At 43.5% G+C, this 26,555-nt stretch overlaps 1 protein-coding gene across 2 annotated transcripts in view; it reads left to right on the forward strand.

Moving 5' to 3' along the window:
- Positions 1–17,636, forward strand: part of mllt3 (MLLT3 super elongation complex subunit) — a 41,992-nt gene extending 24,356 nt beyond the window's left edge. For both annotated transcript variants that reach the window (XM_021615178.3, XM_090183867.1), the window contains exons 6-14: positions 18–146; positions 2,577–3,176; positions 11,356–11,428; positions 11,587–11,640; positions 11,757–11,901; positions 12,228–12,327; positions 12,696–12,764; positions 13,216–13,287; positions 14,731–17,636. In XM_021615178.3, coding sequence (XP_021470853.2) covers positions 18–146; positions 2,577–3,176; positions 11,356–11,428; positions 11,587–11,640; positions 11,757–11,901; positions 12,228–12,327; positions 12,696–12,764; positions 13,216–13,287; positions 14,731–14,862 — 1,374 coding nt within the window. In that variant the 3' untranslated portion in view covers positions 14,863–17,636. The remainder of the gene's footprint in view (positions 1–17; positions 147–2,576; positions 3,177–11,355; positions 11,429–11,586; positions 11,641–11,756; positions 11,902–12,227; positions 12,328–12,695; positions 12,765–13,215; positions 13,288–14,730) is intronic.
- The last annotated feature ends 8,919 nt before the right edge of the window (positions 17,637–26,555 follow it).

Raw genomic sequence — 26,555 nt, forward strand, 5'->3', positions numbered from 1 at the left:
CCCCGTTTTACTTCCAGGTGATGGTAATGCAGGAGGGTTCCACATCTCTGTTTGGCCAGCACCTCAAGCTGCCCACCCTCCCCAGCAACTCCCTGACATTGACCTTCTCAGACGCTAAGAAAAGCAAGGCCTTCCCAGGGTCGAAGGTCAGTAGCGGTCTCCAGGTACAGACCAGGGCTAGACCGACTCCCCCTCTTCTCAAACTCTTCCCAAAGAACTCCCACTTCAAAGTCCCCCCCCCCAAAAAAAAAATATTGTAAAAAAAGAATCGCAGCGTACTTGGCTAGGTTCAAAGATGTTGAGGGTATTTAAACTCTGTGGATTTTCAAATGCCGAGTTCAACTCTGCATTTCTTGGCTGCTGCGAGACCACATGGTCCTGTTCCCAATAACTTTCAGACACACTGGGGTCCTATGCTACCAATGACGGTTATAGCACCGGCCATACTGTATTAATTAGGCAGTATATAAAAGTCACTTTAGTTTTAAAGCCTGTTGAAGCTTGGTACGTATCAGTGTTTCATTGTGACGCAATTGTTCTCTAGCGGTCTCAGAAAGCCAACTTTTAGATGCATATGTGGTATTATCCGTCATGGCCGTAAATCATACATGTCAATAAACTGGCATGTTGCTTCCATTTACTTGTTATTTTTAGGCCCTTTAAATGGTATCATTTACCGCGGCCGGGCAGAGCCCACTCTGGCAGGACTGGGTTACGAGAGGCCCAATGCACATGGAAACGGTTTCCAATCTAAACAGACTGTGCGTGTGTGATGGATTACTGATGGAGCAGAGGGGTCACACGCGCACAGTAGTTCTACCATTATCTTCCACTAACGTCCAATGGCAATCCACCTACTGTGGTCTCCTCTCCCTCCGGTTCACTTGTACCCGACTTGTTTTTTATTTTATTTTTATTTTTTAAGTGTTACTGATTGCTAATGGCAGTCTGCCAAGTTTTACTTGACTATAAGTGCATTTTTATAGGCTAAACGACCAAAACTCAATTGTTGCACATAACTACAAAACAGCACAATGCGTAAAGGACCAGTTAGTTTCTCAGTTGCCTTGACAGTTATAAGGTGCATAAGCAGCTTTGAAAGTAATATTCTCTGTGCATAGCACTGAGTAGCAGGTGATTGTAACAAGTAGACTGCAGTAAAGTAGATGATGCACACACTCTGGAGTGGCAAGTACCAGTGGGGGGGGGGGGGGGGGTCGGGTGCTGTTTTTGTGGCCAGTTAATGTATTGGGGCTGTTATTGGCGAAGCGCATCACTTTCAGACCAGTAAAACTTTGCTATAAACGTCCTTTAAAGTTTTTGGCCCTGGGCAGCCAGTGTTTGTTGGTGGGAGTAGTTTTGTGTGAGTGGGTTAGCAGCTTTAAGTCCAGAAGGTCCCAGGGTCAGGAGCAAAATAAAAGGGTTTTGGAGGTAGTTTGGGCAGGTCGTAACACCCCCCCCCGTCGTCTAGACTTGCTTAATGGCTTCATGGCATTGATGAAATATTGACGGGGGGCCAGCAGGCGTGACCCCGGGACAAACAGCCTGTGTCGTTTAGTTAGTGAAAAGAGAATGCACTGGCTTTAGTCGCTTCCATCTCCAGGTTTGCTCACCGGTCGGGCCACTTTAAGGTCGCACTTACAGCTGTTGAGTCATCCCTCCCTTCCACCGCATTCTGGACAGAACAAGTTCCCAGCTCTTTTCTCAAGTAAACCCTTTTTTTTTTTAATTCTAGAATAGACGTGCTCTTTATTGAGCGAGCAGTACAGAACCCCAGGGTGGCACAAGGCTTTCTCAAAATGAACACACAGTATTAAGACTCCTTTTTAAAATGCCATGACCAGACCAAACCTTTTCTTTGCTCATTTACTTGTCTGGGGCGTATTGATTTGAGCATTGTAATCAAGCCTTCAGCGCTGGAAGCCAAGTAAATAATTCCCTGTAGTGTTTTAATTATTATTTTTTTGACCCCAACAAATCTCACTGAAGTGGCAAACCTCAAGTTGCATCATCCCTAACCATTTCCCTGGATATCTAGTCAACAGTTGATCAAGACTAATTTCAGTGGTGTGTGTGTGTGTGTGTATATAGAAAAGCCCTTGAGATCAAAAATGTACTTTTAGGCCCATACCCTCCACTATGGATCAAGGGAATTATTAGCTGAGCTCATTGACATGCTGACGATTAGCAACAAAGTGGGTCAAACAAACTAATTAGGTGTTTGTCCCATCGTGTCCACTGACCCTGAGGCGGGATTTCTCCATCTTCCCTCTTGCCAGTGTGCAATCCTCTGAGTGTTAGTTAGGGCTGAACTAACCTTTTTTCATTATGTACGTAGCTTGTGCGGGCTGTACTTAATCCAAATCGTAGAACTTGTTATTCAGATAATCACTTAGTTAGTGAAACATATCAATAAACTGTTCAACTATCCATTAAACCTGAAGGTAGCTCAAAACACAACTTAACCTTAGAGGTTGTTGTTGCACATGAAGAGTTAAAGTTGATAGCTTGATCAACCATCCTATAGGAGACTATCCAAATAAATTGAGACCTAATCTATGTGCTTTTCGCTGCAGGACGGCTTCAAAGGATCTGACTCTCTCCTCACCACCACCACCACCACCACCAGCTCATCCAAGCTCCACAAACCCTCCAAGGACTACAAGGACAAGCCTTTGAAAGAGCCCAAAAGTGCCTTCAGAGACTGTAGCAGGGAACCAAGCAAAGCCTCCAAAGATCCATCCAAGAAACCCAAAGAGAACCAGCCTCTTCGGGACAACCCCCCCATCCCCAAGATGGGCTTCAAGGAGCCCAAGGCCATGTCCAAGGAGCACCGGCAGGATGGGGGCTACTCGCACGGGGCTGGGAATGGGACAGGGACTAACAAGCGACTGTCCATCACCGACAGCGAGGACCACCTGACCAAAAAGCGCAAGAAGGGCTTCTCGGAGTTGACGTTAAAGCCGCCGGGGGGCTCGTTGCTGCCGTACCCCCAATCCCACTACTCGGAAAAGAAACTGCTGAAGGACAAATCCCAGGTGCGGCCCGCAAAAGTGCGGGTGGACGGCGGTGAGGCGCTGGGGGAGCGCAGGAAGGCGCCGACGCTACCTCCGTTCTCGGAGTTGAGGGACGCCAATGACTCCGACATGGAGGACAATATGTCCACCAAATCAGATGTGAGTGGAGCCTATATGTATTTTGTGTTTGTAGGTTTGTGCCGTCTGCCTTGACCACATTGGAAGAGTTGAATTATACTTTCATGTCTTCTGGGCTCTACTCTGTAGCTGTAAAAAAAGATGTTAACCCAAGTTATTTTTTAAATAATTGCTTTAGGGATGAGAAATTCTGGTACTCGTGGCCAGTGTCTGCTGGTTTTTGTCCCTTCAAATCAGTGAGTGGTGAAACCAGGTGTACCTTAGCAGCAATAAAGTGTGTCCATTTTGTTTGCACTGTTACGGCTTCACATTCAGGAACAACCGATTTGATTCCTATCTTTCTATTTAGCATTTTTACACATTACCATACGAGTATGCCCATAGAGCCTACTGGACTTTTTAGTATTAGGTAGCAGAGTGGAGTTTCTGCCTGGTGCAGGAAGAAGGTTATTGAATCCTCTGGTTTTAAAAGTGGGTCTGTTCTTTTGGTCAGTCTCATCCTCCGCATGACCAGGCAATAAACATCTAATGACCGAGTCCAAGGGGGTGGCTCATAAACATGGTTGGTGTGCAGCTGCAGAGGGGCTGCTTTTGTTTAGAAGGAAACAGGAAATGGATACCTCCTAAACCACCACCCCACCTTCATGAATTTACCTCCCAGTGCCCCATTGTGACATAGCCAAAAAAGCTGCCCATGCAAAGCGACAATAATGTTTGCAAGTTTAGAATGTTCTGCTAGATCCAGGTTGCATGGTCAACTGTTGGATTCTGAATACTTTTTTTAGTTGACAATTTGGTTAAATTTGATACTCTGTGCAAAGGATTAGAGATCTGGGAAATGTATTTTTACATACCAGTCTAGTTCCTTTTGTAAGTGTTAAGATGGGAATAACGGAGTCATATTTAGACCTTGAGAGATAACAGTAGGCCTTTCAGAGTGTTGCCAGCTCCTCACACGTTCAGTAAAGGATCTTAACAAAATGGGGACTGTTATTAGCAGAGAAGCAAGCTGGGAGATTTATGGTTTTACGGCACCCAAGGAGAATGCAGAAGGACGCCAGGAATAGCCAAGAGCTCCTCTTCAATCTTTTGCCTTTTAGAAAAGAGGAAAAAGGGGGCAACCATTCTGCATTTGTCAGAAGCATCTCGTTATCTTTCTCCGTTTGCTTTCAAATTTTCTTTCATGCCCATGGTGTGTTCACCAGTCCTGCTACAAATACATGACACACACAGGTGCTAATCTCCCTTAACCATTTCCCCGCCAGAACCAGCAGAGCCATTGCAGCCCAAAGCCAAATGTGTGCGTGTGGTGTTGGTGGGGGGAGGAATTTGCCCTACAGGAATGGTCATAAATGGGAAGTGGGGTGGGTGCAGGGCGAGTGGAGACAAATGCCAGGTGGTCGGTCCTCCACAAGCTGCCTTGACGACTCTGGTGGCCCAGTCCTGGCTATCCCTGCTTATGCCTAACGCGAACCTTCATTTGATCTGGGATTCTGCCACGCTGTGTAGGCCTGGGGGAAACCAAGGAACTACCAAAGGGGAGGGAGAAAGTAACAAGAAGAAAGTCTAATGAAGGCCCCACAACTACACATGGGTAGATCATATGAGCAGATTGTATTTTAGGTTAACTTCTGTCATGTATTGGAAACACAGGCTGTTTCATGAATTTGTCCTTCGGTGTAAGCATTGGCCTACTATTGCGCAATAGTACACAAGTTGGTCCCTCGTCAATACAAAATGTGTAGGCTGTGTACACTGCACATGTTGCATGCCTTCCTGACTCTTTCTCAGCGCAATAGGGTGGTTTGTGGTTGGTTTTATGTTTGTGGAGTGTCCATGAGTTAAACAGTCATTTTTGTTAGATTGACCTACTACATGACCAAACTGAAAGCGCACGGCACCTTAATTCACATCAATACGACCTTGTTTGATCAACCTTCCACTGAATTGAGAGTGAATTAACTGACGTTTTGGCCCAGTCCAGCAATGTTCATCTTGTACTTGTATCACACTTCAAATAAAATTGTATTAGTCACATGTCCAAAAATGCGCACAAAAATGAAATGGTAACACAATATAATAACAAGACTATATACAAGGAGTACCGGTACCGAGTTAATGTGCAGGGGCACGAGGTAGGGTAATATGTACATGTAGGTATGGGTAAAAGGGACTTGGCAGTCAGGATATATAATAAACAGATTAGCAGCAGCATGTTTGAAGCGTGTGAAAGTGTCTGTAGTGTCAATACACTTGTTTGTGGTGTGTGTTGGCGCGTTAGTGTAAAATGTGTGGGTAGAGTCCAGTGAGTGTGCATAGAACCGGTGCAAGAGTCGGTGCAAATAACTGGTGGCTTCGGTAGACTGAAAGAGATGAGACGGCAGATTGATGGGGGCAACCTAATACTAAAGTCCCGTTTATTGTCCTATAAGAGGTCTGCTTTGGTGGCTTTGAGCAAGACAAGACAAAAGCCCCTAAAGCAGAATGGCTGTGAGATTTACGATGTACTGAAGAAATCCCTGGCCCATAAACCAGTAGACCAGCTGCATGTTTGTTGTCGGAGGTGACGGCTATTGAAGTTTCCCTACCTTTTGTCCTCACTTCTCGCGCCTGCGCTCTCTCGCGAAAATAATGGTGGATGTTTCTTTGGGGCCTTCTACTGTCTATTGGGAAGAGAAGTTGTTAAAACCAGTTTATCCTTGTTACAGTTGGGCTGATTGAAAGTTTCCCTGCGCGGCAGCACAGGTGAAGAAAATATGCTTCAAAGGGGATATAACTGCACTACTAGGGACATACTGTATTTAAGACATGTATTTTTCCTGATTTTAATTTATTGTTAGTTGACTACAAACAAAGTTGCCGCCACCATGCGAGAGTTTGTCACATTAACGATGTTCCGTTGCTGCAGCTTTTGCACAAGCACTTTGAAAAGCAACATTTTAAACCAAGACGTGTGGGTTTCCTGGTTTAGGTGCAAATCAAATGTCTGCAGTATTAAAAATAGGCTAATGGCCTTACGTGCTATGAAAATGGACATCTAAGATGTGGGTTTCTTACTCGGACCACGTGAGGTCCATTTACTCAGTTTCTGTCTGTGTTTTTGACTCCAGCACACTAGAAGACCTCTTAATTCTGAATGAAGGCTAATCTTTGGCCCTCTTGATTGACTAAGTCTTTGGATCTGAGAGAAGTTCATAAACTGTAACAAGGGTATACGGTTTCAGAGACCAGGGTTAGAGAGGGCTCTATTTGGCAGCCCGGGCCCGTAGATTAAGAGGCTGTATCCCCCATAGCCAGGGAGGCGATTTGTGGCTGCTCGCACGCCTCTAGAATTTGAATGGAATTACATCTCGTATTCCCCTTGCTCTCCTGTGTAGTACAACGAATTACAGAAGGCTTTCCCCAGGGCTGAACCATACTAGGCAAGCAAGTCGGTTGCTTTGGTTCGAGTTGCTGTCTAGGGTTAGGCCTTAGCCTCTACAGTCACCAGACATAGACACACACATCCTGGAAGTTGCATGTCATAGCGGGGGAAGGAGTAGATGTGTCTTTACTTTGTGTGGTGTCTCGGGGCCACAGATCAGACGACAAAATGATCTGTCATTTAGCTTCAAAGTGCCTTTCACCTCAGTCTTCCACTTGGATGAGGTTTAAAGCTCCCAGTTACACAACCATGTGGTCACACACACTTGGATGCATTGTCTGTCATTGCCTATTTCTTCTGCTGGATACTGTATTGTTTTTCTCATGGTATTTTGTAGTCTTTAGCCCAGGGATGCACTCCTACTAGTTTCCATTTCTCCCTGGCTCATACTTAATCAACAAATGCTACTGATTGGCTGGAGAGGACACAGTACTACAGTACATAGACCTCTGCTGGAGAATTGGAAGAAGTCCGTGTTGGCCTTTAGTCATCAGCTGTTTGTCCCTACAAATAAGTTTTGGTATGTTCTGTGAAAATAACTATTTTAGCTGGGTGTGAAATGTAAATGTCAAAATACAATTTATTTGTTTACCTCCCCCCTTTCTCCCCAACTTCTACCTTGTCTCATTGCTGCAACTCCCTTAAAGGACTTGGGAGATGCGAAAATGAAGTCACGCGACTTCCGACCGATATTAGCATTTTTCGCGCATCGGTATTAGAATGACGCGGCCCTGCCCGCGTGTGGGGGTAAAGCAACATTTGGTTACCACATTAGCTCACAGCAGAATCCTTTTGAAACGCAATTTTCTTGTCTGCTCATTTTAGTCAATTACAAAACTATATTTAAGAAATACATGTCAAACAATTACTTTTCAACATTGCCTGCTCCAGAGCATTCTCACTACTTATAACGGTGCTAGCAGCAATATGCTAGCTACCGACCGGAACGTTACACTTGCCAAAACTAACGACGCAGACTAACGCTACAAGTAGTGAGTGGAGTTACAAATGCACTATACTAAACAAGTTAATGTTTTACCTGTGATAAAAGATTTTCCACACATAACTACGTGTAGCCTACTTTGACACTGGGTCCCCACCGAATAGTTTGAAGTTACAGGGCTCTTCTCACAGGCTATATTTCCCTACGTGGGAGCATTACGAACCGTGGGTTGGGATTTTTAGCAGGTTACATGTACATTGAACAACACGGACTGTTTTAGGTAACCCTGTATAACAAAATATTGACAAAGGTGGCTCTCTTACAATAGTGGTGAATGGGAAAGAATGTTTGACTCAATTTGAGTGTGTGGTCGAGGGGAGTATCGACTCGGTGTATGACTTGAATGGGATTTGTTCCACATTCTAAAACATTAGCATGTGTAAACAGTGACAAACTAAACCAAAGCCACGGATTGCTGTCATACCGTGTCCATGGACTACTTATATGGTAAGTGTATGTAAGGAAACCAATTTGTCTTTGTGTAATTTCTGAACTATCCCTTTAATTCCTTTTTCTGTCAGTCTTCCCTGCTTATTTACATTTTAAAAAATATTGAGGGGATGAGTTGTGGCTGATTTCTTGCGATATGGAGGACGAAACCAATGATGACTTAGTCACGTTTGGCTTAACCCACACAGTGCTTCAAGAGCCAGCTAAAATATAACACTGACAAATAATACTCTTCCTTATTTTATGGGCATGTGGTTGACTTTAGTATGTCTGTGCTGTTTCACCTAACAATTTTTACAATGGTAGTGAGAATTTTAAGCAGTGTGGCTATTTTGTTCTGTCTTATGTTTAGCTAGTGGCTGGTTCTTGCATCTTTTCAGCTGTTACACCACAGTTGCTGTCTGTCAGTTTTGATTGAAGTCACTTTTTCATTAGCTTTTTAAAAAAGTAATGTACCGTACCGTTACAGCTTTGCTATTAATCAAGGCCGGGTGAAGGGTAAGGGATAGGCCTTGGTAATCTCCAGCTCTCTCCTTCACTCGCTCTCTTTCTCTCTCTCTGGGACACAGCACAAATGCCAGACCAGATGATTTTAACGTGGCGCTCTGAAATGCCCTTTATTTATTTTTTACAAGTTTCTCGTTTTTGGCTGGACAACCAAAGACTGAGAAAAGCCTCTTGATTTACAACCGAGGCCTCTGACCATGCATTTGATGTCAGAGACACCCAGACAGACAAACAGGCTGTAAAATGCTCCAAAAAGAAAGGGAGAGCGAGAACATCAAAGATTCCCTCATGACTCTGTGGGACCCCACAGGGGGGCTTGGTTTTAATGGGCTTACCCCTACACTTGCCAGCCAGACACTTGGCAGCATCAATACTCAGCCCAGATCTTGGTAGAAGTGAGGGGAGGAGGAGTTTTTTGTGTGTGTGTGGTAATGGAAGTTTGTTGACTCTTCCCCAATTTGGAATGGAAATCGTACACAGCCTTGCAGCACACCTCACAGGCCAGACAGGAAACCGAAGCCCCACCATATCAGGCATAGATCCATCACCTGGAAATTCTCCAATTCAATTAATTATTTTTGTTGCCTCAGGAAAATAGCTTGTCCTCTCCATTCAGGCTCTATTCGATTTTTAAATCCACTGTTTCTTTGTTGCAGCAGGTGTATTCATAAGACGGCCCTATCAAGAGTTTTATAAGCTGAAAACATTTTGTATCAGCCCTGTCCTGGCTGTAAATCACTGCTTTGTGCTGCCTTGGCTGGAGGGCCAGAACACTTCTGTGAGTTTGGTATTGTTCAAGAGACCCAGGCCTGGTTCTTCCAAGGGGTCATCTGAGAGGAATGTAAACAAATTAATTCAGATTAACTTTAATGGCTTCTTCAGATTTCCTTTTGTGCCGCCTTCTAAGGAGGATTAACTTAATGGTAACTTGCAGATGTTCATCTCTTTCTCTACTGAAAGGAACTATCACCCCCTTTGCACTAACTTAAAACACTGGCAAAATGTACAACTTTTTTGTTAGACTGACATGGATATGAAAGTTGGTGTAATAGGTAACAGAACTTCTGGTGTCATTTGGAGCACAGTAGATCGGTACATTTAGGCACTCATCTTCCTCCCTGGTACTATGAGTGTCATGATATGATAATGTATGATGTCCTCCTATAGTCTCTTAATTCATATACCCCTCTCCTTTTTGTTCACTCAAATTGTCTTGGTTAACATAATACCATCAATTAGTGATTAGCCCATACATGAAGGAAGGAGGCATTTTCAAAGTATTGGAACCAAGCCATTGCTCACCCACACATGTTAGCGTTTCTACAGTGACGGGAGAGTGAATGTTGTGCATGTACGTTGTAAATACAGGAGCCCCTGGGAGCCCAGCCAGTAAACCTGTCACATTCTCTCCTTATTGGCCCATGCCAGGGATTTCATCACTGCCACTCACGCCACCGGGGTGCCACGCCTGCTTACAGAGCACTGTCTTCCTAAGGATTTAATGCACTTAATAGGCTTTCTGGACTCTTATTAGCTATTATTGCAGCCTATAACCATAAGCCCAGTAGGAACTGTACTAAGGAGAAATTGAATGGTTGGGAGAGCCACATATCCAGTAGAGAAGTTGCAGATGCCTCCGGCAGTGCTAGAGGCGTCACTACAGACCTGGGTTTGATCCCGGGCCGTATCGCAACCGTCCATGATCCGTAGCCCCACAGGGCGGCACACAATTAGCCCAGCGTCGTCCGCATTAGGGGAGGGTTTGGCCGGGGGGGGGGGGGCTTTACGTGGCTCATCACACTCTAGCGACTCCTTGTGGAGGGCTGGGTGCCTGCAGGCTGACCTCAGTCGTCAGGTGAACGGTGTTTCCTCCGACACATTGGTGCAGGCGGGTGTTAAGAAACGTGGTTTGGTTGGTCGTGTTAACTTTTTGTCATTCTCTGATTTTAAATGTATTTGTTAAAATTATATTTGATACTGGACTTGCACACGACTTGCAACAATTGGGAAGTATTTGATGCTTCTACACCTCCATTGCTTGCTGTTTGCGGTGTTAGGCTGGGTTTCTGTACAGCACTTTGTGACATCCGCTGATGTAAGAAGGGCTTCATAAATTGCTGGTTTTATTTAACCAGGAAGTTCCATTGAGGTTAGACTTCTTTCCCAGTTGAGACCAGTGATCAATATGTTTTTCTCATTAGAATTTGTTGGTATGAAATTTAGGCAGCATGATGGCTCTGAATAGGACCAAATTCACCCCAGACCGCTTGAGTTGATATGGGCGTGCAGCCATGTGGATGGGTATGCGGGAACTTAATTGGGATTTTCTGGCTTGCTCCAGAAATGTTGTCTTTTGTATGTGAAAATTGAACCAAATTCCCTTGTTTTATATTGACATGCTGCAGTCTACCTTTCAAAGGTTGCCTTCCTGCCCAACTGTCTGTTTTGTGTGTTTTGGGTGAATACTGCTTTCAACCTTGTGAAGCATTGTAAGTCTACCATGTTTGGGTTTGACAAGCCCAGATTTACAGTGGAAGCAAGCACGGTTATGCCTTTTTAGGATGGAAGATTATCTACAAAAAAAAAATCTGATCTCCAATCCCCTAGCATTTCTACGTGACACATACACTACCATGGCCCTCTGTGGAAATGTTATGACCCCCTAACTAGACTTGAAGCGTGGGCTGCGGACTCAGTGTTTTGTGTCCAGTGTTTGCACCCTACCCAAGGCTTTGAACTCTGTGAGCACTGACATTTGCCATGTAGTAGATCGTGTCTGGGTCACTGATCTCTCTTTCCCCCTCTCCTCTTCCCAGTCGGAGCAGCCCAGTCCAGCCAGTTCAAGCTCTAGTTCCAGTTCAGGATTTGCAGCCAGCCACAAACGCCAAGGTAACACCAGAACCTATGCATACACACTTTTCTCCAGGTCACCTGGAAATAACAATCATTCAATTTTTTTTATATTTATTGGCCACCCCAAATGGGGTATAACATGTTCCATCTCTTCCCCTTCACTCCCATGTTGTGATTTTGTTCCATGGACACAGTGGCTGAATTCGTCCGCAGGAAGGTAGGGGCCGTCCCTGCCACAGCCCACACAGGTAACCTCACACCTGACTACACAATCCATGGATGGAATTGCAAGACTGGGCATGATTAGTCACTATCAAATTGTTTCCTCTTTACGAATGTTCGCTCTCTCTCTCTCTACACACAGTGTTGGGTCCCCTTCGTTCAATAATTCATGACCTGCACTCCGACGACAACGAGGATGATTCGGAGGAGGACGACAACGATGACAACGACATGGACTCTGACCTGGAGCGACCAATGCACACGCACATGACACACCGCCACCGCCGGTAGGTAGTGCCTGGCCATTGTCATGGCAACATGGCCCTTTGGGGGGGCCCCCAGGGTCGTTTTCAATGGGGCTTTAATGAACTGGCAACTTAAAGGTTACTAGTATTATATGCCATCTCAGGTACTACCTCTACCGTTGTGCCCTTAAGCAAGGCTCTTCATCTCAAAATAGCTTCAGGGATGCTGCTCTGACCTTGTGCTCTGTGTGTGTGGTTCGATTGGATGGAAAAACCACAAAAAAAAAATGTTCCTATTTGAATAATGGTCCATTATCAGTAATACAGTTGTATAGTATTCCAATGGTTGTCATCCTCCTTTTCTGCAGGGTCAGCCTGAGTGACGGCACTGAGAGTGAGAACAGCTCAGCGCCCTCTCCCCACTCTCGCCACGAGCCCCCGCCTTTAATAAACACCAGTAATAACCAGGTAAGACCAATAAAATCATCAACATTATGAAATTGAACACAGTTGTTGTTGGTTTTAGACACCAATGATGTATGGAAACATCAGTCTTATTAGCATCCTATAATTCCCAGGATGCGTTTCCCTCGTGCGCCAGCCACAATGCTACTCGTAAATAATGACCGTTGTGTACATTTTAAACAAAGCAGTGGTTTTCCAGTGGGTACATATGATAATCCCTTATCTGGGTCGTAATCACTAAAAACGAAATGAAAGGAAATGGGTCGAAATTGGGAGGGGCCTACCTGAACTTGCCTAATAAACGCTTGTTTTTCGTTACCAAACTTATTGCTACGTTGTGTACTGATGAATACAACCCTGATGTCTCGCAGATACTGGAGGTGAAGAGCCCCATTAAGCAAACAAAGCAGGATAAGAATAAAAACATTGACTGTGACAAGGTGAGTAGCTTCCTTGTGGTTGGGGTTTTACAGAGATAAGGTCATATCAGTGTAATTGAATGGTATTGTAGCCAGGACATTTGTTGTCGCCAGGACATTTGCAGTCCTAAACTGAAGTGCCTGCGGTCACCAAGGCTCTTGCAAATGGACAGGAGACGGTCTTCCTGATAATCATAACTTGGCCCGGTTAGTCTCCCTGTCATAGTCCCAAATGGTGTAAATAGGTAACGGACATGGTTCAAATAAACACAGGAAAGTTTGAGGTTTGCTTTGGTTTGCACTTTTGCGACAACGCAGTTGGCATCGTTGTCGTCCCAGGCAAATTTTAAATCAAACCACGGCTCACGTACATGACATTCGGATTTGACCCAGTTTAAAAAATAAATAAAAAGTCTTGTTTAGTGCAACTCCCCCATGCTGATGGGCCGTGCTTTCCATCTCTTTCTCGCAGGCTTACCTGGATGAGCTGGTGGAGCTACACAGACGACTGATGACACTGAGAGAGAGGCACATACTCCAACAGGTGAGGTCCAATAGTGTTTGTTTGTGTGGGTTTGCTGTACTAATAAATGTGTTCTCGGAGGATGAACCCGTACGTTTGCCGGTTCATGTTTGCATGGAAGATGTCGCTTGCTAGGGTCGTTTTGTTTGGGCTTCATGCTGTATCTGTTACACAGCACATTATAATTGAGGACTTCGTATAGGTGTCTGGCAATTATTAATGATTTGGTTAACCTTTTTTTTTTCTCCACTCCATCTAAAAGCACACGTCCTCTTGCTTATGTTCACAAGGCCTATCATATGACCGCATTAATGGAGATTCCCAGCCGCCGTTGCCAAAGAGCGGGCTCGCTCTCCTAATGAGAAGTTTGGCTCCGAGCATCGGTGGAAAAACTCCTCCCCGCACAACATCAGCGACCCGAGCGCTAACTCACGGCATAATCAAGCTAATCCTCAGAGCGCTTGGAGACTTCAGTGTCATAGCAGTGTTTCACAGCCTCTGAATATGAGACATGTGAATGATTAACTTTCCAACCTCCCAATGCTATTTTGCCTCTTTTTGGAAAAACCGCAATGGAGTCATTTCATTTTTTTTTTTTTTTTTAAGAAGAAGAATCAAGAAAATGTGGCCAGTTTATTTTCAATAGAAATGACTCTGTAGCATCTGCCAAAGTGCTGTCCTACCTGACCAAAACCAGGTCCGGTAATCTTGGTGTGGTTCCTTCTCCCCAGATACGGGGGGAGGGGTGTGTGTTGACACTCGACTTGAAAGCATCTGAATTCTATCTTCCATGTCATAACAATTGGCCGAGTCTCCCTGCACTCCTGGTCCGGCTGCCGCTCAGGGAGGGAGGGAGGAGAAATGCGTTCCACATGGAGGCCCAACCGGTGCTTTGTAGTATGAAACGGATCAGGCTAGGGTCACCCATTACGTTACAACACCGCCACGGCTTCAAACACCGGAGTTCCAGTAATCACTGCAAGATAGATGCATACACACGCACACACTTCCCTATCGGCGGAGAGCTGGAACCAATAAGACACCAGCCAAGGAAAAAGCATATTTCCTATTCGGGCCTCTCCCTCTCTGATAGAGTTCACATGCAAGGAGTACAGTACAGTGGAGTGAATTAGGGGGGGTCCCCATTCCAAATTCATTGTAGTAAAAACCGACACTAGCCCACCCACCTTTCAATGACTCTTCCCACAAATTTGTTTTGAATTAGTCTATTGTATAGTGTGCGGTCCAACATTGTCTGACTAGGCTGCTCCCTGAGACTGTATAGGGCGGAAACTCTGCTGCTGGTCAATATACCAAACATTAGGACAACTTCCTAATGTTGAATGTGGATGATTTAACAAAGGAAATGTGTACAATTCCTCCGTACTTGGTAGGAAATAGGGTTTACAGACTGTAGTCTAAGGGTTTGTTGACTTTCTGTCTGTGACTTCTTTCCCCTCACAGATAGTGAACCTCATCGAGGAGACTGGACACTTCCACATCACAAACACCACTTTTGACTTTGACCTCTGCTCCCTGGACAAAACTACGGTGCGGAAGCTCCAGAGTTACCTAGAAACGTCTGGAACGTCATGAGGTCTTGGAGCTGCTGGCTGTTGCAAGGAACAATGTTGGAAGAACTTAGGAATCTTCCTCTTTTGTTCCCCCCCACTCCCCAAAAATGTACTTTTCACTGCAACGCAAAAAGATGACCTGCCACGGCCGGGCCCTGCCCCGGGTCTTAGTGCCTGGCCTTCTGGTCGCTCCACAATGCTCGTTGGATCTTGTCTCTCCACGCGACCAGGGTAGCCCGTAAGCACAGACCGGATCGGCGTGTCGTGTCACCCTGGAGATGAGTCCTGTCGACCAGGAATATCACCCAGAAAGCCTTGAAAAATTCCACAGTTCACAAAAAAAAAACGTGGTAAAGAAACAGTGACCTTGCTTTTAAAACTAATGTGCATATTATTACCATGTATTGAATTTTTTGGCGTTCTTTGTGATGAATGGTGCATGTTCAACACTGCCTTACCACGTTTGTCGGTCTTTATTTATTGAGGTGTGTGTGTGTGTGTGTGTGAGAGAGAGAGAGAATAGCAACACTGAGTTAGTCTTGTGCAAGCACTTCACAACATGCATCTCTCTGGCTCTGGAAGGACGGTGGAGCAGCGCGTTGTCATCACAACGTTAAGATTTAAATTATCTTGTGACGGATGACTTGAATGGCAATCAAACGTCCCTCTATATGAAGACGGCAACTCTACCCTCTCCTCCAAAACAATAATTGTTATCAGTGCCCACCGGTACGAGCTGAAGACAAATCATGAACTCAAATTGTTGAAATTAACACAATTGTATATTCCATTCTTGGTACCAAATCTTTAATTGATGTATTGGACAATGACGAGGCAAATTTCCAAAGTGTGCTGCATGTTGTTTTTACAAGCTCTCACTTGTATTCCGCTGCTCAAGTTGAAACCAAGCCTAGTGTTTGATCAATCTATTCTGCCCTACCAAGCAAAAAGGCATTAACTGCTCATAGCGTGGAACTGATAGAAATGGCTTTTATTTACCTTTGGTTTCACAGTAACTTCATGCAGTTACTGCTAACATGACCCCCATTTTCTACAAAATACAATAGAGACAGGATACATGTCCACATGATTAAGCATGTATATGTTGCAAAAATAACACATTTTCAACCAAATGAGCAGTTACTGCCTTTTTTGCTTGGTTGGGCAGTATTGTAAGCAGGCCTGAGCTAAAATAACTATTTTGAATCCTGGAATTTTAGGAGGAAAAATTGTACTCTTACGTATGTAAGACTGAATCTTATTTATTTCACGGTGACCTCCGTTGCCAAATCAAAGTTGTGCATTAGAATTGAGAACTGAACTGATTTATTTTTTTTGTGTAACTTTGTCCTTTTTGCTAACCTGAGGAGTTGAAGTTAATTTTGTCTGCTGAGAGCGATGCCTCAACAGGAATACCAGTGGTTGTAGCTGCTCACAGGGCCACGCAAAGGCAGAATATGTTGCATTTTTTTCTTGACCAATGTCAGTCTTATGAGTTTGTGTATTCTTAGGACATACAATACAAATGCTGTGTTTTGTACAGATGAGAACATGTGCAACCTGTGGTAAAAATAGTTAGTCACTGTAAATGTAACATTTTTTGTTTGTTTTGACTTTGTTGCAATGCCATTTTGTAATTTCTCTTTTTTTTTTTTTTTTGTCGAAGCCCAAAGATTTTGGTTTTGGTTGGGATATTGTTTATTTGTATATAAACGTTGTGATTATTAATGTCATCTTTCATTTCTTGGAGGGTTGGAAAAAATATAACATTTTGGTATTTTAAACAATGGTAGCTTACAATCATGTGTTTTAGTCAAAGCTATAACTGGCTTCTGGTGGATCCACAACATGCAGCAAATTTTTTGGGTTGATTTCATCACTATTCTTGACTATCTTCTAATTAGTCTGCCATTTGAATTGTATAACTAAATGACCACACTGCTCCCCCCATGTTTCTAATTTGGGAGGGCAACACGATTACTTCCTGTATACACAGAGTGTACAAAACATTAGGAACACCTTCCTAATATTGAGTTGCACCCCCCTTTTGCCCTCAGAACAGCTTCAATTCGTCAGGGCATGGACTCTATAAGGTGTCAAGCGTTCCACAGGGATGCTGGCCCGTGTTGACTTAAACCGGTGCGCCTGGCACCTACTACCATACCCTGTTCAAACACAAATATTTTGTCTTGACAATTCTCCTTCTGAATACCACACACAATCCATTTCTCAAGGCTTAAAAATCCTTGAACTTGTCTCCTCCCCTTTATCTACACGAATTGAAGTGACATCAATAAGGGATCATAGGATTCACCTGGTCAGTCTTATGGAAAGAGCAGGTGTTCGTAATTTTTTTGTAGACTTAATGTATATGAATGCTTCTATTTGGAGAGAAGTGAGTGCTGGGAATAGTTATACAATACTTTTTTTTTTTCAAAAGGACGTGTCTGTTCAGGATGGCGCAACGTTACAGAACAATAGGCATAGGCAGTCATTTCTGCTCTACAGTATACATTGCATTTCTATCTGCATCATTCAAACATTTCGCCCTATTGAATACACCCCCTCGGTTATCATCTGTATATCTAGCACTAGCAGTCATCTCAATCTCCCGTCTCTTGCCTCTTGAGATGTATGGGGGGGGTACATGAGGTTGCAATGTAGTGCAGTTCTGTGTTGGGTTGAATGTGGAACTTATTGTCTCAGTCTCTGCTGTCAGTTCTACCAGATCTGACCCATTTACTGTGTGTTTTCAACTTGCAGACTATTTCCTATAAAATGCACAGTTGCAATTCCTTTTTGTGAGGACATTGTGTTTTGTGTGGTTCAAGGTTTCATTCATGTCACTGAAATCCAATGACAAAGTGATCATTTGATTACCCTAGTTTTCTTCAACTAGCCACTAAGTACTGTATAAACGCCACTATTCCTTTTAAACAAAGTGTTGATTTATTTCTCAGTGGATCTTCAAATGCCCAGTGTTTCAGGATGTTTTGAATCCTGAATCTTCGAGACAAAGTAAATGGGTAGCCTTTTCCAGGCCGTGGGGGAGGAGCCCACAGTATGTGCCGTTTCTGTAGCATGAGAAGTACACTCCCTGAACAGGACCCTAGTTTATCACTGAGACATTAAAAGCAACTGTAAAAGGGGAAAAGTTCATGAACCATTTATTTTTATACATAACACAGGTCTCAGGTCAGAATGTTGATCCCCTCTTTTAATTAGCTGACACGATTTGTGCAGCACGTGGTTTTTAGGTTTGTCAATGTAGGTGGTCGGACAAACGCTTGGAAGGCATCCAGACTCCCCATTTTGTGGCGGGGATGGGGAAGTATCATGCTCAAGCCTTTTATCAGGGAAATAACCTTTTTAAAATAGGATTTTCAGCTCGTGTTCACTGTATTGCTCGCCAATTGAAATCCTCTCAGATTCGTTCAGAGCTCGCTGCCAAGGTTAGCTGTCCTGGGCCCTGTCCAGGAGTGTGTGCAGATAGAAATGTGTCTCAACCGGATATGATTTTTCTGTCATGTAGAATATGGAATTATGTCTGCTCTTCATTACATTTCTATCTGCAACACACATATATTCCTGTTAGTTTTGATCCGTGTGGTTGAGAGAGAAGTAGGGAGAGGAGAATGCCACTTTAGACTATTGAGCTGTACCCCCTACAACCTGCACGGTAAGGACCTTCCTGTCTGTAAGGACAACTCTGCTGTGTCCCAAATTACATTCTATTAACGATGTAGTGCACTATAATGGGAATAGGGTGCCATTTGCGATGCGTCCAGGGAGTCGCTGGTATAGTGTTGGACATGTGAAGGCCATGGCCACTAACGGACATGCTAAGCCAGCCAACTTAACACATTTTCAGCAGCTGTTTAATGAATTGGAGCAGCTGGACGATGGTGGTGCCAAGGTATTTTGAGAATGCGATTACAATTCTAATCGCATTAACACGGCGCCATCATACGCCTTACTCTGCCATTCCACCTCGTGTAGGAGCCAGAGGCTACTCCAGTTGTCCATTGACCGTTTGTTTTCACACTGTATTTGCAGCGGCGGGAAAGAGTCATCCCAACAGAAGTCTTAAGGAGACATTATAGTTCTAGAAGTAATTTACAAAAGTCACTATTGTTGCAAAAAAAATGATCAGTTCTTATATGCAGGTTGTTTGCCTTTAGGAAGTTGCTTAATGACAAAGATTGAAATGGCTTAAATAATCATTTTATAATATTTCATTTTTGCTGGAGTCCCCTTTTAAAGACAATTCCACAAGCTGTTGTGTATGGATACACTTGTTTTGCTGGCAGACCTGTTTGTCAGTGATTTATTAAGAGGGAGTATACTGCTATCGTATCACGCCATTTTAGGAAGAGGATCTTGTTTGGTTGTGGTCTAAGCAGTGCTGCCAATTGCATCAATTCAAAGATATCTGCCTTTCACTTAAGCTGCTTTTCAATGGTCTGGTTTAAGTATACAGTATGTATACATATACATGACGGTGCAGGCTGCAAGGCAACAGGCCTGATCCTCAGAGCTTGTCCAGCTGCTTTTTGTCGCACGATGATAGTTATGGATTGGGCATGGCTGGATCCTTCAATCGTTTTCCCACTCCTTTCCTCAGTGTGTTTTTAGATGGGGTTTTTTCAGCCATGGTTTCTTAAGCTCCTCTCTTGAACTCTACACTCATTGTGATTCACTGCAGCTGACACCATACCCTGTGTGTATAGCCAAGTTATCGTTCGTTACTCATTGTGCATTTATTCCTTATCTATTATTTCTAAATTCTCTGCATTGTTGGGAAGGGCTCGTAAGTAAGCATTTCACTGTTTTACAAAGCATGTGACAAAATTTGTTTTGAAATTAGTAGCAGGGCTATGGCATATCCCTCAACGTTCCAGAATGGGGTGAAAAATGGCAGCCATATTGGTCAGGGAGAAATCCAAACCAGTCTATTTGGAATGAATGGCAGAGGCATAATCCTGTTTTTACTTGTGCAGGAAAATAAAAGTAAGTCAGGTGATGTATATAATATATTTAATGTAAACCCTTTTGTTTTCTTGTAAAGCTGTGTGTGCTATTATGATACAATATCAGTACTTATCTATACTGAGCAAAAATGTAAACGCAACATGTAAAGTGTTGGTTTCATGAGCTTAAATAAAAGAGCCCTGAATTTTCCATTTGCACAAAAATATTATTTCTCTCTAATTTTGTGCACAGATTTGTTTACATCCCTGTTAGTGGGCATTTCTCCTTTGCCAAGATAATCCATCCATGTGGCATAACAAGAAGCTGATTAAACAGCATGATCATTACACAGGTGCACCCTGTGCTGGGGACAATAAAAAGGCCCTCTAAAATGCACATTTTTGTCACACAACACAATGCCACAGATGCCTCAAGTTCTGCAGGAGCGTGCAGTTGGCATGCTTGACTGCAGGAATGTCCAGAGCTGTTGCCGGAGATTTTAATTTCAATTTCTCTACCATAAGCCACCTCCATTTTAGAGAATTTAGCAGTATGTCTAAATGGCCTCACAACCACAGACCCCCTAAATAATGCATTTTATTTTGTAAAGTAGTTTCTTGCATCAAACACAATTTCAGTCACCTTTATCTAAAGGACAAGTGGATTAACAGGTTAACGTCAAGCTCCATGTTTTTTTTCCAATGTAGGCCTACATTGAGCTCCACACATTGGCTGCTACTGTAGGCTGAATGATATGACTGCTATTTCCATGTTACAAATGTTAAGGGATGCATTTTCTCCATTTGTTTTTGATTGTAGACTCTGGTAGACCTACATTATTGTCAAATATCCTACTTGGCCCCTGTTAAAACAAACTTAAAGCGGGTACAGCCTCAGTGTTCACAGTAAACGTGTGCTGGAAGTTGCACAGAATTTTCACAACTTTCAGGTTTGCGCTCAGCAGACCTGAAATTTGCTCAGCGTCTGAATGTTTTTTAGGGAACATTGCCTGAGGCCCATTGTCGTGCCATTCCTCTGCCGCCATCACCTCATGTTTCAGCATGAAAATGCACAGCCCCGTGTCGCAAGGATCTGTACACAATTCCTGGAAGCTGAAAATGTTCCAATTCTTCCATGGCTTGCATACTCACCAGACATGTCACCCGTTGAGCATGTTTGGGATGCTCTGGATCAATGTGTACAACAGTATGTTCCAGTTCCCACCAATATCCAGCAACTTTACACAGCCATTGAAGAGGAGTGGGACAACATTCCACAGGCCACAATCTACAGCCTGATCAACTCTATGCGAAGGAGATGTGTTGTGCTGCATGAGGCAAATGGTGGTCACACCAGATACTGACAGGTTTTCTGATCCTCTCCCCCACCTTTTTTTTAAGGTGTCTGTGACCAACAGTTGCATATGTGTTCGCATTCATGTGTAATCCATAGATTAGGGCCTAATTTATTTACTTCAATTGACTGATTTCCTTTATGTGAACTGTAAAATCTTAAATTGTTGCATTTATATTTTTTTGTAAAAATCCTATCAACTGGTTTCAGCCAGTGTATGGCTGTGGATTGACTGCATTGTTTGAATAGAATGTTGGTATAATGGCAGTTCATTTTAATAATTCTATACTTTTTTCTAAAACTGGCTGGCTAGCAAAAAAATAAACCGTGCAGATAAATTCTTCAAATTAATTATTTCACACTATTTTATCACAGCACTGGCAAGCCATGGTTGACCATCTCCATGACCAAAATGGCTGACCTTTAACACATCAGAAAGTTGATGTCTAGTATTGTAATTCTATGGCAGAAACACCATTGCGTCGTCCGCGGCAACGACACCATCCGGTGACTAGATGATAATCCTGCGAGAGGGAGTGAGACGGTGGAGACGAGAGGAGGATGAAGAGAAGCATTACTCATTTGTCTGATTTCACTGGGATTCTAAAGGAGCGAGAGAAAGAGGGGGGGGGGTTCTGCTTTAGGGATCCTGGATTAATTTAAGCCATTTCACAATGTCCAGCCACAGAAGAGAGAGGATGGAGGGAGGACGGAGGGATGAGGAAGCGAGGGATGCGGAGGGGGGTTGAAACAGTTCAGTCATAGCCAGCCATGGGACATCCTGTTGTAGCTTCCAAATACCATTTCCTCCAATAAAAAAAGAGAGGAAGGGTGAGGGGGGGCAGTGGGGGAGAGACCTCCGAAATAATCTCCCACAGTAGACACACAGAGACATTGATTGTCATCTTGGCATGAGGCCAAGTCTGGAGAGAAAGCTCCCTCCCTCCCGCTGCCCCTCTGGAAGGCAGTCAAAAAGCACCTAAAGGAAGTCATTAAAGCTGAAGGTTGATGAAAAGTCTCACCCCCCCCCCCCCCCCTGTTGTCCTTCTCTCCGTCTCACCCCCCCCCCCCCCTGTTGTCCTTCTCTCTGTCTCACCCCCCCACCCCCACCCCCCCCCACCCTGTTGTCCTTCTCTCCGTCTCAGCCCCCCCCCCTTCCCTCCCTCTCTCCCCAAAGGCATGCTCCAGACTGTTCTCGACAAAGGACCCCTAAATGCTGACATCACAAAGAAAAGTGTTCCTTTGCATCCACATGTTTGCACTGGCTCTAGAGTTGCGTTCGGTGTGACAAGAAATGACTAATCATTTTTAGGATGATTACCTGTAGGTGTCCAATGAGAAGGCTCATTTGTGTTTTCTGTTTTACAAAGTGACTTACAATTGGTTATTTGAATTATGCATTGTGTGCTTTGGGAATGAAATTCATTTTTATGAATTGCATTACACATTTAAGAGTTGGACATGATATGAAAGCAAAAACTAAAAAATAGTTGAACCTAAGGTAAGGTAATTCCAGTATGCACTTTCTATTTTCTGTGAGGAAATTGATAGTGAATGGCGACCACCGAAGCATCCCCGCCTCCCATTTGCCAAGAGATTTCATCCACCCAGACTAATCTGCCATTGTCATCAAATTTGCCCCCAGTGACAATAATTCAAAAGCATTTATCATATGCTTTAGCTTAGTTGTGTCCCGGCTCTTTTTCTCTGTGTGGCCAATCTTGTTGACCTTGCTGTCAGCTCTCCTGTAGAATTCTGGGTGGCAGCTCTGTCGCCCCAAAAGCGGCATACAAATTAGCTTTTCAAAAATCAGATCAAGTTATGTAAAGAACAAAAGCAAGCAAACATCAAAGAGGATGGGGAGAAGAGGGGAGCGCGGCAGGGGGTAGGGGGGATCCCCCTAGGTCTCCATACAGACGGGGACCAGGCAAGGGCCGCATAAAGGGTTCCCAAACGTCTGGGTCCCCAGACGCCCCGGGTTTGATTATTGTTTTTATTCCCCCCCTCCCCTCCTGGCACCTCCCACCTTCTTCCAACCCCAGACCTTGCTCCATCCCTTTTTTGGAACGAGTCCCAATCCTAGACCTGGTCTTTGATTTCGGTGGGGTTTGGCACTGTCTCTCTTTCTCTCTCTAGGAGGACCAGTGAGCCGTGACCCCTGGCAGCCCACCCCAGTCTGTGTGAGCCCGCAGACACTCTCCCTCACAAGCACACATGTACACACACACACACACAATGCCCTGCCACAAAACCCCACAGGAAAGGAGGGAGAGACACACACAGGGGAAAAAACTAGACAAATCTATTGAACTCCAACTTTCAATGGAATCTTGTCCTCTGAAAACAGATTACAGATCTGCTCTCTAATACTGCTGTATGTCTGTTCTGGTGAGTTGGATTTAGTGTGTAGTCTGCTGGTGGTACCAGGGAGACTGAAACCAGTAGAACCTGACCTGCTCAGCATTCAAATGCTACCAGCCAGCCACCTGCCACCACACAGACCAAAGTGTTGAACATGAAAGAGGAAGAGAAAAACCAATCTTGAATTCAGTATGCCTGTTGACTGTCTTTCCCAACTGTTGTCAAACGACACATAGCTTTTTACTAACCGGTAAACATAGCTCCCTCAAGATGTGATGTGGAAGGAGATTTTATATTATGGTATTTATGCAGGCAAAAAAAATTCATGTGGATAGTAAATATATTCAGTTTATGTGGCATTATCTTGTCAGTTATAACATTTTAACAATGAGCTTTAACACCAGGATAAGTAGTCACAAAACTGTAATGGCGTAAGGAAGTTTAAACATTAACGGCCTAACATACAGTTCATGTAAAAAATAAAATAAAAAAGGTTATTCAACTCTAATGCAAGTCTACTTAACCTATTCAATTACTCCCGTTTAAAAATGTATAATATGTTGTATATACTATATAAATACATTCTATATCATATATAGTATAATTTAATATCAGTTCTGTAATACTGGATTCAAAGGTTCATAAGAGTTCAAAGGAAATCACTTTGTCTTGCACAGCAACATTTTCCTCCATTTGTCAGTAGTAAATTCCCATAATCTCGTGATGACATGCTGATATGCATGTTCCATGAAAGCGTCATGAACCTGAAATACTCCCTGTCCCTCTCTGAAGGCCCAAGATGTGGGGGATAGTTTCCAGCAGGGCGTAGGGAAACATAATAGGTGTGTCCCAAATGGCACCCTATTCCATATTTGGTGCACAATTTTTTTTGTATGGATCCTGGTGGAATGTAGTGCACCTTATAGGGAATACAGTGCCATTTGGGAGGCAACCCAACTCTACAGCCTCAAAGCCTCTGCAAACTAATTGAAAACAAATGAACGCAGAGACCCCTTTCTTTCTCATCTTAATTGACTTAATGGTTCAGTGCTACGGTGCTTTGTTGGCCCGGTTCTCGGTTCGTGAACTGTGTGGACTGGAATGGTCTTGATCGGGGAAAAGACTCATTAGCCAACAAGTTTTCATCACGGATACAAAATAAACAATCAATAGGACAATCAGACGACAATTGAGGATTATCTATTTAAAAGAGTACATATACTTTAATGTTCTTATAGTGGTCTAACGTTAACTTACCACAGTAAAATGTTTCTTACTCAGTGTAGGTGTAGTATGGGACTTGGTCTTCAATGACCCAGTGAGATTGTGAACTAACCTTTTGATCTGGCCATTTTATTCAACAGCAAATCTGTAAAGCCAATCAGCCTGTCCTTCCTATTTCTGCCTCCACCAGCCTCCACTAGTAAGACTAGACAATCAACACCTCATCTATACCCTCACCAATCTCACCAGGCTGAATCATGGAGCCAACAGGCCATGCTGTCATGCCCACAGGCTGACAGACAGCTCTCCAACTCATACTCTTCTTATTCCTGCCTTGACAGAAGAAAATATATGATCATATCACTAGTGATCCCGGCTGTTTCCGGGCTGCCTGGCTTGCCCTTAAAGAAATGAGGGTGCCTGTCTGTGCTCATTGCTGTTAATGAATCAGTTGAAACTCTGGGACCTGGAGGATTGTAGGCAATCCTTCCTGAAGTGCAGGGCGCTGGAGGGCACACTGATGTGTCTATGAGAGGAGCTGCCATGCCATCAACGGCTCAGCAGGCAGGGTTGGGGAGTTTTTTTGTAATCTGATTTTTTTTTAAACTGTAACTGTAATAATATTGTAATTAGATTACAGATTCTTTTGAAAAAATAGATCATTACTTCTAGGATTACTTTTAAATTCAGAAAGGCTAAAAAATACATTGACACCTTTCTGTTTTCTCAATGACAAAGTCAGCGTCGAAAAAAGTTTTTGTTTGTTCCAGCTGAGGGAGTCTGACCACAAGTCAGAGACCACTATGATGACACACCAAATGTGTTGGATCCTTTTTGTCTTCATTTACTGCCTCTTAAAGGGAAAGTAATCCAAGAGTAAAGGAAAGTAATCCGATTATGTTACTGAGTATGTGTAAACCAAAAGTTACATTACATTTGAACGGTGACTAGTACCTAACTAATTACATTTATAAAGTAGCCTTACCAACCCTGCCAACAGGTGCAATGAGATGGACCCTACAAATGATCTCCTTGTTTGAGCATGTTCAAGTTAACCAAGTTTCTTATCAATCAAGAACAAAAAGAATGCCAATGGACATTGCTGTAACCACTCTCAAATTAGCCGGGTTTATTCATTAGTCAATATCGTAGCAACGAAAAACAAGTTTATATTGGACAAATCCAAGTAGGTCCCTCCCTGTTTCATTCATTTGGCTTCTGTTTGGTTCCTAGTAAATACAATCCATGTTGGTGAAAGAGGTAGGTGGTCAATATGATTTAGTTTATATAGTTCTTGACATAGTGTATATATATATAAACTGTATAATCCATTATGAAAAATTATAATTGGAACTTGACATTGTGCATGTTTATAACCAATCTTTAACAATTATTAATAACCGTATTCCCTTCTGCCAACATATCTCCAAACAGCATCTCCTCAGGCGAGTAACTTGGTGAGAAATGTCGTCGGCACTCAAGCCAAACGCCTGCCTTTGTCATACCGCACGCACACCGGTCTAGTTACCTCACTCCCGGCCCTGTCATAACCCACTGAAAATCTATTGTCATTAATAAAGTGTTACTCCTCAAAAAATGATTTCTACTGACATCCCCCTCCCCCGGTGCCTTTGACTGAAAAGATACACAGATAGGCCTAGAGAACATTCAGGTGTTGGTTGATTCCATTTAACTTCATCAGCAATTCAAGAAGTGATCCTTTTTTTTTTTTTCAAACAAGTATTCATTAATTAGATGCAAAAATCTAATCTGTGGGTAACTGCTATTGCAGGTTTCCCCAACTAG

This window comes from Oncorhynchus mykiss, chromosome 9 (assembly GCF_057628025.1).
Source record: "Oncorhynchus mykiss isolate SJ-2025 chromosome 9, ASM5762802v1, whole genome shotgun sequence".
In the NCBI taxonomy this organism is placed as follows: Eukaryota; Metazoa; Chordata; class Actinopteri; order Salmoniformes; family Salmonidae; genus Oncorhynchus; species Oncorhynchus mykiss.